This window comes from Mirounga angustirostris, unplaced genomic scaffold, assembly GCF_029215605.1.
Source record: "Mirounga angustirostris isolate CCGP_5_RB_7025 unplaced genomic scaffold, mMirAng1.0.hap1 SCAF_3, whole genome shotgun sequence".
NCBI classification, from domain to species: domain Eukaryota; kingdom Metazoa; phylum Chordata; class Mammalia; order Carnivora; family Phocidae; genus Mirounga; species Mirounga angustirostris.
In genome coordinates this window covers 162,474,746-162,488,065 of record NW_026991711.1, presented here as the reverse complement: position 1 = coordinate 162,488,065, position 13,320 = coordinate 162,474,746, and the positions used below count along the sequence as shown (strand labels likewise).

Here is a 13,320-nt window from a genome sequence, read left to right as displayed (position 1 = left end):
TAAGAGAAGGAAGCCTGAATGCTTGAGCCATTGGAAAGAAGAGAAAAGAGTGGACCCCAATGTGATGGGAGACAAGACTGAAAGGTAGGGTGGGGAGGATGATCGGGATGGATCTGAACAAACTGAGCTACAAAGAGTTTGGTGTAATTGGAGCAAATCCTTTGGAAGAGTTGAACATTTTTTTCAGTATACTGCTTCTCAATATGAAACAAAACAGCAACAAAGCTTTCCCACTCATAGACAGTCTTTGAAGGCTATATATGGCCTATAGGCCCCTGTAGGGAATATGGGTTTCAGGTTCTGCCTCGACTTCCAGGGCAAATGCCAATCACCATCAAGACCGAAGATCCACTAATTGTATGTGGAGGAAAGACTGGGGAGAGGCCAGTGACTGACTGACTGACTGACTGACTGACTCACTGGTTGACTGATGGATGATTCACACCTTCAATAAGCTTTCAGTGAATGCCTTTAGGTTTGAGAGGCAAATAGCATTAAATACACTGTTCATGGGACTAGCACAAGATGGCAGGCAAGTCTCCATTTATTCATCAGAAGTTTCATTTTTCTCTTTCTTCCTTTAGTGTGAAAATCGTTGAAAGATTTTTTCTTTCTTTTTTTTTTTTTTTTAAGATTTTGTTTATTTATTTGACAGAGAGAGACACAGAGAGAGAGGGAACACAAGCAGGGGGAGTGGGAGAGGGAGAAGCAGGCTTCCCGCTGAGCAGGGAGCCCGATGTGGGGCTCGATCCCAGGACCCCAGGATCATGACCTGAGCCGAAGGTAGACACTTAACCGACTGAGCCACCCAGGCGCCCCCGTTGAAAGATTTTTTCATTGAAAATCGATTGTGATCCTGCTATGTATGTTTCAGGGACTATGTTAGGTGCTGGGAACACCAAAGTCACTGAAACATCCTATTGACAATGTGACAACCAACTTAGAGCCTGAATATTTCCTATTTCTGTATCTGACTATTGCTTTGCCAGAAGGGGGGTTATTCCTCCTGGAACAGAGTAGACAAATGCGCAGCAGGTGAACAGAATCATATTTTCTCCAGTTGTTAGCCCAGCGGTGTCACACTGACAGTGGCCTCCACCTGTCCAAATCCCACTTCCACCAAGTCAGAACCAAGTTATTGTTATATTTATATCGTGAGATAACCCAAGTGGTGGTGACACTGAATTTGGAACCTAATGCATTCTAGTTTCTGGAAACCCACGTACTAGGCAGCTACTTCCATAGGAATAGACATAACACATAAACTGTAGCAATGGTCAAGAGCCTTCCCAGCTGCTGGCGGTGGAGGAGTTGATCCTCTCATTTTGGATGGGATGAGGAATCTTGGACATTGGGAGGGACTGACCCAGAGTCATCTGACACATAGATGGATGCAGAGGACAAGCCAGGGCTACTCAAATTTCCTGGCTTTGAATCCATGCTCTTTTTATTAAGCCAGTGGTGACATAACCCACCAAATGAGTGCAGATTTTAATCTCCCTCATCAAGAGGCCTGCTGGGCATACGTCTCGTGCATATACAGCATGATGGTTCCTGGGTGGTTGATACTCATCACCCTCTGACTTCACTTTTTTTTTCCCCCCTTTGCAAAATGGCTATTGCCCAGAGCCAGCATCTCTTCTCCAAAAATGTATCATGCCAGAAGGGTTTTTGGAAACTGTCTTGATATCTGTCAGAAGCCAGATGATTCGCAGCAATGAACTGATGCATATAACAAGGATACCTGATTGGATTACCAATTAGCCATCTCCATCTCTGGAGGGTGGTTGGAAACAAGAGAAAAGGCAGTGTTTAGTTTGGGCAATTACCAAAAGGGCTTATCATTCTCATCAAGGCCTCAACAGAGCACATTAGACCTCCTCCAAGCCATTCCACAGGAACTTCCCTGTCCAGATGCTCCAGCAAGAGCAAACTTGTCATGCAAACATTGGGTTATTGTGTCTGAGCTACAGAAGCACCTCTGTGTCAGTGAGAGGGAGAAACTGGCTGACTTGCATCTGTTTTTAATGATGTCTCTGCTGCTGGGAAGTTTTGGAAGCTACAGGTAAAATATTCCCATATAAAAGTGAGGCAGGCCTGGGAGGTATCATCTTACCTGTACCTGAAAGAGGCTCCTTGGTTTCAGTAGGCCTGGGGAGGAACAGGCAGATGTTTTCTCCATCTGGACCTGGCAAGAAGTGTCCCAGTGTGGGGTCTCTGGAATCTTCTTGAAAATAAGCACAAGCATGACTAGTGTTAATACCAGTGCAGGGGAGGCTCCCCGAATCCCCAGCAGGTAGATGCCAGTGTGCTCAGGTGCTTGCCAGAGTGCAGGCCCAGCCCTACTCCTGGGGTCCAGCAGAGCAAGGCCATCATGTAGGCCCTGCCCTCGACATCAGTGTGAGATGAACAGCTTGGGGCCCCACTAGCCTATGTCATGTCTTTGTGAGAGTCTGGTGAAGAGGCCCCTCTGGACTCAAGCAGCCCTACCTAGGCACGGCGAGGCTGGTGAGGAGCCCCTTGTGCTGGGGGCGTGTAGCCCAGCCCCTGGGCACAAGCCTTGGTGACTCCAGCCTCTGCTTCCTCTTTCCACCATGTGTCTCTATGCAGCATTCTGCAGGACAACCACACCCTATGGACCAATGCTGGGACTGCTTTGTGACTCCAGGGTCCCGAGGCCAGTGAGGAGAAGGAAGCTGTATTTCCCTCTGTTGTTTAGAAGTATTGAAGGTGTTTCTGTAACTTTACCTTCCAAGTCACTGAAGCAAAGGGCTCAGGAGTAGAGCTGGCCACCATCCACAGTGGATGCTTGTAAGGACACAGACACGGACACACATACACGGAGGCATGACATACACACACACACAGAGAAACTCACACACATTTATAGAGAGGTGTGCACACACATATATATGCAGGGCAAGCACACACACACGCATGCGTGCACAACCGCGTATGCAGGTGTGCATGCATGTACACATGTGCCATGCATGAACAAGAACACACACACACCAGCAAATGCACAGTGTTCTCAGGTATGCATGTATGCACAATCACACACACACACACACATCTTGTGTATATATATATATACAAGAACTCCCATAGCTGTGAAAGCTTACACATACCCTCATACACACATTCATTTACATACACTTACCCAACACACTTGAGGCTTTAGGCTGCACTCTTTTTTTTTTTTTAAAGATTTTATTTATTTATTTGAGAGAGAGAGAATGAGATAGAGAGAGCATGAGAGGGGGGAGGGTCAGAGGGAGAAGCAGACTCCCCGCCGAGCAGGAAGCCCGATGCAGGACTCGATCCAGGGACTCGATCCAGGGACTCGATCCAGGGACTCCAGGATCATGACCTGAGCCGAAGGCAGTCGCTTAACCAACTGAGCCACCCAGGCGCCCTTTAGGCTGCACTCTTATCGTAGTCATGGCCCTGGCATTCATTCTAATCAGATTCTCCCTTTATAAAAATGTCCGAGTATGGGCGTGTGTATGTGTTTGCTGTGGTTGGTCCTGGGCTATGCAACCTCCTAGGAACCCCCTTGTTACTGACATGACCATGGCTAAAGTTTGGTTCATTTGTATCAAATTTAACAGAGGACCCCTGCCATGCAAGTGTAAAAGGGAGGGGGTTGTAAGAGAAAGGTTCCGGGCCAAAATAGTTTAGAAGTGAAAATAATGTCTTTGGAGAAAGAGAGAGAGAGGTTTGATTTGGACCATTTCAGGGGCAGAGAAGCTGCAAATACATAATGGAGTTACTGACCTATGTATTTAATTTATGCTTACAAGGCTTCAGCTATAAATGCTTGGGGGAGGGGGGAGGGAGAGAGAGATGGGGAGGGAGAGAGGGAGAGACTTCAAGAGTGAGGCATGCTGTCCCTGAGTGAGCATGAGATGAAAATGAAAGATACCATACCCGCTGTCTTTGTGGCTCTCGGTTCCCACGTGCCCCTCAGAGTGTGAGTTTCTCGCAGCCCCGAGTGTGATTCGGCTGTTAACAGAGATCCTTTCTTCACATGTCTGGCACCCAAACACACACCAGTCTCCTTCATCTGGTGTTCAACCAGAGACAACAGCCCCACACTCTCACGAAGGAGGGACAGCTGGGTGGCTGCTCTTTCTAGAAAATGGTTTTGTCAGTGTCCAGCACGGCACCTCCCTAAGGGACTTTCAGGGGGTAATTTGGACTCTGAGCAATTTATGCTTCATGAGCTGCCTTTAGATCACAGCCCCCATGGAAGCGATTCCTGCTCTGTCTCTGCATTATTGCTCGTGGATAAGCATCTTAGTCTCCTCCTAGACTGTTGGCTCTTAAGGATAAGAACTTTCAGTGGGCCTAAGTCATAGAGGAAGTGGATTTGCTTTGCCTCGCCCTTCAAGAGAAATCCAGAGTCCTTCCCTCTCTGTGGACAGGCCTCGGGCTCTGCACGGGGCTGGAGGGGGGCTTCTCTCCGGGGACTCTTGCTCTTGGCGGGGTCATGTCAGCAGGCTCCTTTGCCCCGGGGAGGGTGTTGAGTACGCTTGGTAAATCCAGGAGCGTGTCTCCCTGATGAGCACGGGGAGCTGTGTCATCACACGTTGCTGCCAGGAGTGAGGAGAGCACAGAACAGCTTGGCAGTGCGTGTTGGTGCAGCAAACCCTTAAAACATGTACTGACTCTTTGGGGAATATTCGTGGCGAACATTAATCCCAGACATTGTTGGAAACACTGCTGATTTCCCCCTTTTCAATGGGGTGGCTTTCAGACAGCTTACATCACAGCTGCTGTGTGGCCCTGGCAGATGATTAAAATGATCCCAGAGCCACAGACAAGTTGAGGAGGGGGGAGGGAGGAACAATCACCCCAGGAGTGATTACCTTGTCCTTCTGCTGGGAGTGCCCCCCTGGCCCTTCTCACATCCAAGGGGCCTATGGAGCTGCTGCAGCTTGATGTCCTGGGACTATCCAGGCCCCTCGGGCTCTCTGGACTTTTTCTTCCTTTAATCAGGGACCATGGTGGGGTCACATTCTGGGGTGGGGCATCATCATCTTCCAAAGCAAAAGGAGAAAAAACACAAGTGAGAAAACTTCTGAATCAGCAAGAAGGAGAGAGAACCTCTTTTTCTGACTTGGTTGATGGCTCCTTGTGCTGAGGCTGGTTTATTCCACTCCATTCTTCAAATTTGTCCCTCTTTCTAGCCTTGCTAAGGAGTGGAGGCCAAGTGACTCCCTCCCACCACCCATGGAGGCCAAAGTGGCTAGAACAGTGGTCGTCAGTTGGGGAGCTTCCAAGAACTGGGAGGACTTGAACAGTGGTTGTTGTTGTCATCTTGTTGATGGGCTCCTGAGAGAGAAAAAGGACTAGAGAGGCTATGAGATCCTTCTAGCCCCCAAAACAAAGGCTCAAACTAGAGAGACTCCATCCAGCTTTAGAGCTCATGGGATTGTTGGCTACAGATCCAACCACAAAGCAATTTTTCTAAGCAGAACCAATGGTCACATGGCTCCTCAAGGTCGTAAAGTACAAAGTAGCACCTTCCAGATGCTAGTTAGAGGGTAATGGGATTGATGATAATGCTCCACAAAGCATATCCTGCCCTCCACCTCTGTTCCCTTTCTCCAGTTCTTTTTCAAAATCAGTAGGGACTACTCTAGGAAGAGTGAAACCCAGTCATCTAAGTGATGGAGACCTTGTCTTAATCTCAGAGGGTGGTCTTTATTTTATATTCAACACACTGTTGCTGTTGTGTTTAAAAGCTGGCTTCACACATAATTGCAAAGTATGCCAGGCTACTTATTTATTTCAAAGGGAAAAGGTATCTTTACAATGGAGAAATCTAGTAGACACCACCTTTAAATAAATAATGAATTTTAGGGGCGCCTGGGTGGCTCAGTTGGTTAAGCGACTGCCTTCGGCTCAGGTCATGATCCTGGAGTCCCGGGATCGAGTCCCGCATCGGGCTCCTTCCTCGGCAGGGAGTCTGCTTCTCCCTCTGACCCTACCCCCTCTCATGTGATCTCTCTCTCTCTCTCTCATTCTCTCTCAAATAAATAAAATCTTTAAAAAAAAATAATGAATTTTAACATCCCCTGTAATGAAACAATTGAAAACAAATGGAATAAATATGAAGGGATATTTCCTATCTCTTGATGTGATATGCTGAGAAAGACGTATCATGACCTACATACTGTTCTTGCCAAAAATGTTGGATCTGAATCTAATCACAAGGAAACAGACAAATCAAAATCGAGCATAGTTCTGAAAAGCAACTGGCCTCTCTTCTTCAAAAATGTTGATGTCATGAAAAACAAGATTCTAAAGACATGGGACAATTAAATACAATACATGATCCTGAGTAGAATTCTGGATTGACTGGGAGGGAAAACTACAAGGAACATTATTGGTATAATTATGAAAATTTGAATATGGACTATATATTAAAAATAAGTTTTCTTGAGTATGGTGGTTATGGGAGAAAATCAGTGCTCTTAGGAGATATGTGCTGATAAGGGAAGAAATATACAAAGTCTGCAATTTAATCTCAATGGTTCGGCAATAAAATATGTATGGCATATGTGCATATATAAAATCTGGCTTTATTTCTATGATATTAGAGGTGAGATAATCTAGGGCTAAGCAAGTAAATGGGTACATGCAACCTCTGGCAATGGGACAATCCTGCTTAGTAGCTTTAAACACCCTTGCCCCAGGAATCTTCTTTTTTTGTTTAAGTTTTATTTATTGGGGCTCCTGGGTGGCTCAGTCAGTTAAGTGTCTGCCTTCAGCTCAGGTCATGATCGTGGGGTCCTGGGATCCAGTCCTGCATCGGGCTCTCTGCTCGTGATCTCTCTCTCTCATGTCCTCTCTCTTAGGTAAATAAAATCTTAAAAAAAATAAAGATTTATTTATTCATTTTAGGTGGAGGGGAAGGAGAGGGGAAGAGGGAGAGGGAGAGGGAGAGAAAGTGTCAAGCAGACTCCATGCTTGGGAGGAACCTGACATGGGGCTGTTAGGACCCTGAGATCAGGACCTGAGCTGAAACCAAGAGTCATACGCTTAACTGACTGTCACCCAGGCACCTGTCCCAGGAATCTTTGTAAGAAAGATTGCCATGCAAATCTTGCCTCTTTAGACTCTTCTTTATGCATCTACCACTAGGTTGGGTCACATACTGAACTAGCTAACACCAAGGTATTAGGGACTTCTTAGACCAGCTTCCCCTTGGGGAAGAGGATGGACAAGCTCTAGATCCTTGGTGGACATGGCAGCTCAAAACAGGTGGAGAGCCGTGTGAAGTGAGGATACCAAAGATAAAATTCATTTGTTGCCATTGATCCCAGTGGCTCAGGCTGAGCACTGGACGTTGTGGTGCACAGATAGAAAGCTGCTTTCCTACAACTGTTTGCACACAGAGGACCCTTGCCCATAATTGTTTGGTTTTTTTTTTAAGGAAACTTCAGAGTCTTTAGGATGTTAACTCTCACTTAAGAGAAAGAGTAAACAAGCCCCTGCTCCAATAATCAAAGGAAGCTCTCAAAACTGAAACATTTCAAGAACATCCTGACCTGGGCTCATTGTTTTGTTCATTCTGAAAGACAGTATAGTGTAATGGGTGGGAGGACGGATTCTGGCCCCAGAAGGCCTGAGCTCCAGTCCCAGCTAGGCCACTTGTATTTGTGTGACCTCAAACATATTACTTATCTGTCAGGGCTTCAGTTTCTTTTTCTTTTTTTTTGAAGATTTTATCTATTTATTTGAGAGAGAGAAAGAGCACAAGCAGGGGGAGTTGCAAGCAGAGGGAGAAGCAGACTCCCCGCTGAGCAGGGAGCCTGACGTGGGACTCCATCCCAGGACCCTGAGCTGAAGGCAGATGCTTAACGGACTGAGCCACCCAGGCGCCCCAGAGCTTCAGTTTTGTGATCTGTGAAATGAGGTTAGGGTTGTTGTGAGGAGTAAGTGAGATAAACTGAGGATGGTGCCTGGCACAGAAGGAGAACTCCGTAAATATGAATGCTCATCTTTCTACTTCTGATTACCACTAGTCAGAGATCACTTAGCATTTGTTGTATAGTCATTCTGCCCTTTGGAAAGGAGGTTCAGTTTTCTGAAAATGCGGGGCTTTCAAAATATGATGCATTATTTCCAGCCTATCAACACATAACAAATACATTTAGATACACTCATGTGTATAGTTTCAAATGTCCATGTGATGTTTTGAAAAATTGGAGTGAAGTCTTTCGTTGATATTATGACTTTTAATGAATAAATACGTATTCCTAAATTGATTAGAAATGAAATTTCATTGGTTAAACACATAGGATAGACGATAAAGTATGCAGAAATGTTCAGTAGGTTGGGTGCTGTTTTATATCTACAACCAGAAACTATGAGTAGGGGGATGATTCAGTGAGTAAGCTGCATGAGCTAGACACTTTGGCTAAGGCAAGTGCTACCTGAACTAAGTCATCTTCGAGGGGCAGGGGATGAGCTAGCCTCCCTTCCAGCCTCCTTTTTCATGGCTGAGGACTCTTGTGCATCTTGCCTTGCTTCCCTTCGGGGTGAGAGTCCTGTGGGGTGCTGGAGGGAATGAATAGCTACCTTGATGTGAGAGCGTGTCCCTGCCTGTGTCCATTGGGAGATGCACGGTTAACTCCCTTGGCTTTTCTAAGGATGCATGCTTCAGGGGAGGTTTCCATAAAGGCCTGGCCTTTTCTTCTGTTTCTGGTCCTGGCTCAGGGTGTGGAGCTGCTAGGAGACAAAGAGAAAGACAAGTTTTGTAGATGTCTGTGGTTTTTGCCAGTTGTCTCTTCTTTTGGAGGCCCATCTCTCCCCTGCTCACGTATGTGGTTTGGGTGGAGCTGTGTCTGTTCCCTGACTCTGGGGGTAGGCATGCGACTGAAGCCTAGCTAATGAACACTCCTCACTGTCTGAGCTGTGGTGACTGGGTCCAGGATGGGCATACAACCCACGCCTGGCCAATGAGAGGCAATTCTGGTACTTTTACAAGAGCTTTTAAGGGGCTTATCCTTTCTAGTCCGATTAACAGGTAAGAGGTTAGCATGAAATTGCAGGAGGCCATCTTTGCTACCATATGGGGACATATGAATATGACCAGAAGACACCTTCTTCTAGATTTGACCCTTTTTCTTCCTTTAAAAATCATTCTCTGAAGGGGATAGCCCCGGGGAGGATCAACCATGATTTAGGAGAGGGTTACATTAGGGAGACCCCCATCCCAGTCCTTACCGGCCTGCCTGTGTTCCATGAGGAACACCCAAACATAAGGGACCTACCTCTTCCAAGTAGTTTTTCTTTTGGGGGCTGTTGGGTGTGGAAATGAATCTCCACTGGGAAGGTGAAGAGCTCTGCTGGAGGTTCACTCCTCAGGGGGTCCAGGACTCTGGGCTGTTCTTCTGAGAGAGGGGGTAATTTCAAAGCCTTTGGCACCTGGAGAAAATTTTTAAAACAAAACAAAACCCGACATGGCAGGTATTTAAAAACTGCTGCTTGCAGAGGACAAACGACACTGTGTCTTCTTGTGAATCTGATGCCAGGTGCTGCGGGGTGCGACGTGGCTTCAGAACCCATGGCTGAGACGTAGAGCCAACCAAGCCCGCAGCTAGCTTTCTGATCAAAGCGGCGCCGCTTCGCTTTTTGCGAACCTGGCAATGCCCCTCCCTTAATCCAGCTTCTCACTCCCCTGAGAAGTATAAACGTGATAAATTCACCAGCCTTCGAGACAAACTATAGTCTTTCTTTGTCTTGCAGCCGGGGAAATTAAGCCAGATTGGAATAATATAGCTGAGATTTCCGTGTACAGAGAGGAGGAACCTCTACATATGTTGCCAAGGGAAAAAAACAGGGTACAGAACATTGTGCAACCTTTTAGGTTAAAAAGGGTAGAAAGCAGGAATATGCATTTGTGCTTGCTTACTTTATGTAAAACTCTCTAAGCCTCAAATTCTTTTTCTGTAAAATGGAAGTAATCATACTTCCTACCTCATAAGGTTGCCGTGAGTAGTAAATGAACTAATTACACGTAGTTACAATCGTGTTTGGAATTAGAATTTTTTCTATATTTCTTTGAGAGTAGACTCTTCTCTCATTAGGTTTAATGTCCAATCTTGCCACTTGCAGGATATCTAGGTTTCTCTACATTTCTGCGATATGAACAGAGCTAAAAATGAATCACCATGTGACAGAATCAGCAACAACTTTAGCCCAGTTTTTTTGTGTCCAAAAAACCCCAATACATGTGTGTGCATGCATGTGTGTGTGTGTGTGTCCAGAGAGAGAGAATGAGACATTGGGGTAGTACTTAGAGCCTCCTCTTTCCAGTTATTCAAAAGTTGCTGAGGGGCATGTGGGTGGTACGGTTGTTTGAGTGCCCAACTCTTGGTTTCGGCTCAGGTCGTTATCTCAGGCTCTTGGGATCAAGCCCCATGTTGGGCCCCGTGCTCAGCGCGGAGTCTGCTTGGGTTTCTCGCTCCTTCTGCCTCTGCCCCTCCCCATCTCTCTCTCTCTCAAATAAATAAATAAATAAATAAATAAATAAATAAATCCTTAAAAAACAAAAGTTGCTGAAAATTTGTCCTTTTAGTTTGTAGCTTTTAACATATGAACTTGGCTCTGTGAAATGTACATGTGTGCTGGGTTTCAAGGAGTTCAATTTCACAGAAGGAAAAATAAAAACGTTTCTCATTTTTTTTTAGTGTTCAGAGAGAAAAAAAAATGGCCAGAAACACACGTAAGCATCCTCCATGTTTAGAGTTGAATGAGGAAGGAAATTCAACCAAATATATGCAGGGAGATTTTTATGATTTCAAGACATTAAGAAAATGATTAATCAAATGCGCGCACATAGGATCTTTATGTTCCTGGAGACCTTCGCTGCCCAGGTACCAGCTGCCCACCAACTGCCCTTTTCTGAATACTGACCTTGTGTGTGTTGTTTGACAAGGTTTGCATTGAGAAATCTATGTGGAAACCCAAATGATCTGTGTGAGGTATGCTGACAAACCAATCCTTAATTTCTTTATTCTAATTAAAACCTTACAGAGTTTCAGTATAGTGGAAAATATTGCCTTCCTCTGCTAACCCATATACATGGGCTGGAGGAAAGGACTCCCATCCTCTGAGCCTGGCTTGGTTCTGGGCTGACCTGGGGTATGGGATCGAGGGCTTTCCTCAGGCCTGCAGTGACTCTGGCAGATCAGGCCTCCTGTTTACTCGTGGTCCAAAGGAACCTGGGAAGACAGAGGCCCTTCTGGTGTGGATGGGAAGGTTTTGATCAGGTTAGACACAGGAAATCTGAGAAAATCTTGAACAGGTTGAAAATAACCTCCTTCACTGGCATCAGGAGCACCTGGAGCTCCTCCAGTGCCACTTCGGAGACTGTGAATCCCCACAACGAACTAACATTGCTATGGTTCCCAGTCCAAGACCAGATACTTCCACGGGAATGCATCATCTCATGTTATCCTTCCATCTGCCTGTGGGGTGGGCATGATGGTCTGTATGCACAGAGGAGGTCAGTGCAGCTCAGAGGGGTGGGTGACCTGCTTGAGTTCATGCAGCTGCTACAGGGCAGAACATTCCAGAGCCCCTGCTTGCTCCTGTTTGGCATAGGTACCTTCAAACCCCCGAAGACCCACATAGAATTTCAAAGCAGGACGAGGCCAGAGACAGCTAGGAACATTCCTGAGGGGAAAAGGTGTACTTGACTTTTGAAAATGTTGGTAAAACTGCCAAATTTACTGTACATTTTCAAAAGTGATAGGTCCTCAATTAAGCAAAACCACTGCTGGATTGCGATCGCCAGCATTTTGAATTTGAAGTGGGTCAATTGCTTGCAAGCTCAAATTCTGTCCTTATATGTTTACAGATAAGCCCCAGCCCCTTAATAGCACAAGGGACTCTGTTGCCCCCAGAGTGCGGTAATATCATGTGCTCTAAGGTAGAACCCGGGGGCAGTTGAAACTCCTTGTACTTCACTATTTTCAACATTTAGTAAATTGTAACAGTTTTATTTCAGCCCCACATGGTGAGCTCAAGAGCGAGTAAGGCCAGTTCTCTGTTTGAGGCATCATCCCTTTGAGTTGCCTTGTTCCGAGACTGAGATTAATCTTTTAAGGGCAAGCACACATGCGCACGTGCACACACACACACACACACACAACCTTTTTCTTCTTCACTTCCCCAGCTGTGTTTTTCTCCGAGAGGGTAGCAGGTGCTATAGGAGGGAAAAGGCATCTTTCAGCAGGAGGCTCCTGTAACAAGTGGCAGCTTCTGCCCTTGTGGAGTCTTATATTCCCTTGTCTGTCTGTGGAAACAGGGTGGGAATGAGAACTTATTAGTTGCAGGTATGAGGATGGACAGTTGACTTTCAACTTTTATCCCTTTTGGCTTAACAGGAATAGAGGCAAGAACAGGCACTGAGCCAGGGCTTTAGTGCAGGCAGGTTCAGGGAGTCCTAATCTCATTACCTGGGTTGGGTTCTTGCTGGCAAGTCAGGTGATGGAGGGAATGATAATGATAATATTAACAGTTAACACATATTAAGTGCTAACTATAGGAAAAGAATGATACAAAGTTTTACATCCAGTAACTCACCTAATCACTGTAATAGTCTTATGAAGGTATTATTGTTATCCCCGTTCTACAGGCAAGAAAATGGAGCCAGCAAGACCAAATACCTTGCTCAAGATCACAACTAGAAAGTGAGAGTAACTTACACCCAGGCAGTCTGATTGCAGAATGCTTGTGCTTGAGTACTAGGCAAAAAGGAGGCTGGCAGTCTTGTTGCCACCTTCCAATGGACTTTGGCTGTTACTTTCTAAGATGAGAGGCCCGAGGAAGTGACGCTCAGCATGCCTCAGTGTTCTCAAATGAACTCCGCATGATTAGGGTTACCCAGATTAACAAGCAAGACATGTGGCTTCTTACCGCTGAGATCTGCCTTTCTATTGGGGAAGGCCCCTCCATAGAATGTAATGTGGGATTTGTCACTCAGGAGCCAAGAATGATCCATGTGGGCATGCCCAAAGGCCCTTCGGGAGGTTATGTTTTCACTGTGGCTCTGCTTTGAAGTGTGTATACGATGGTGATTCTCTATTGATGCGTCCTGGGGAACGACAGATACACATTCCTGTAAACAGGCTTTCTAAAGAAACAGAGCAGGTCAGTCAGACCTTGTGGCTAGACTCTTGTTGCAAGGAAGAAGTCTCTTTTGCAGCTTAGGAAGAAAAACAAGGTTGTAACAGAATGATCTCTAATGCTATTTGTTATAAGGAAACATTGTATTATTGTGAGAGCAAGAATGAACTT

General features: G+C 45.8%; 1 protein-coding gene across 2 annotated transcripts in view; it reads right to left on the bottom strand.

Annotated features, from left to right (window-relative positions):
- Positions 1-13,320, bottom strand: part of KIAA2012 (KIAA2012 ortholog) — a 102,970-nt gene that overhangs the window by 64,850 nt on the left and 24,800 nt on the right. Inside the window, exons 6-11 of one of the 2 annotated variants that reach the window (XM_045868196.3) lie at positions 12,940-13,117; positions 12,174-12,316; positions 9,288-9,441; positions 8,593-8,742; positions 4,872-5,042; positions 2,117-2,227 (exon numbers count right to left, since the gene is read on the bottom strand). In XM_045868196.3, coding sequence (XP_045724152.1) covers positions 2,117-2,227; positions 4,872-5,042; positions 8,593-8,742; positions 9,288-9,441; positions 12,174-12,316; positions 12,940-13,117 — 907 coding nt within the window. The remainder of the gene's footprint in view (positions 1-2,116; positions 2,228-4,871; positions 5,043-8,592; positions 8,743-9,287; positions 9,442-12,173; positions 12,317-12,939; positions 13,118-13,320) is intronic. The other variant, XM_045868197.3, reaches the window with a different exon arrangement.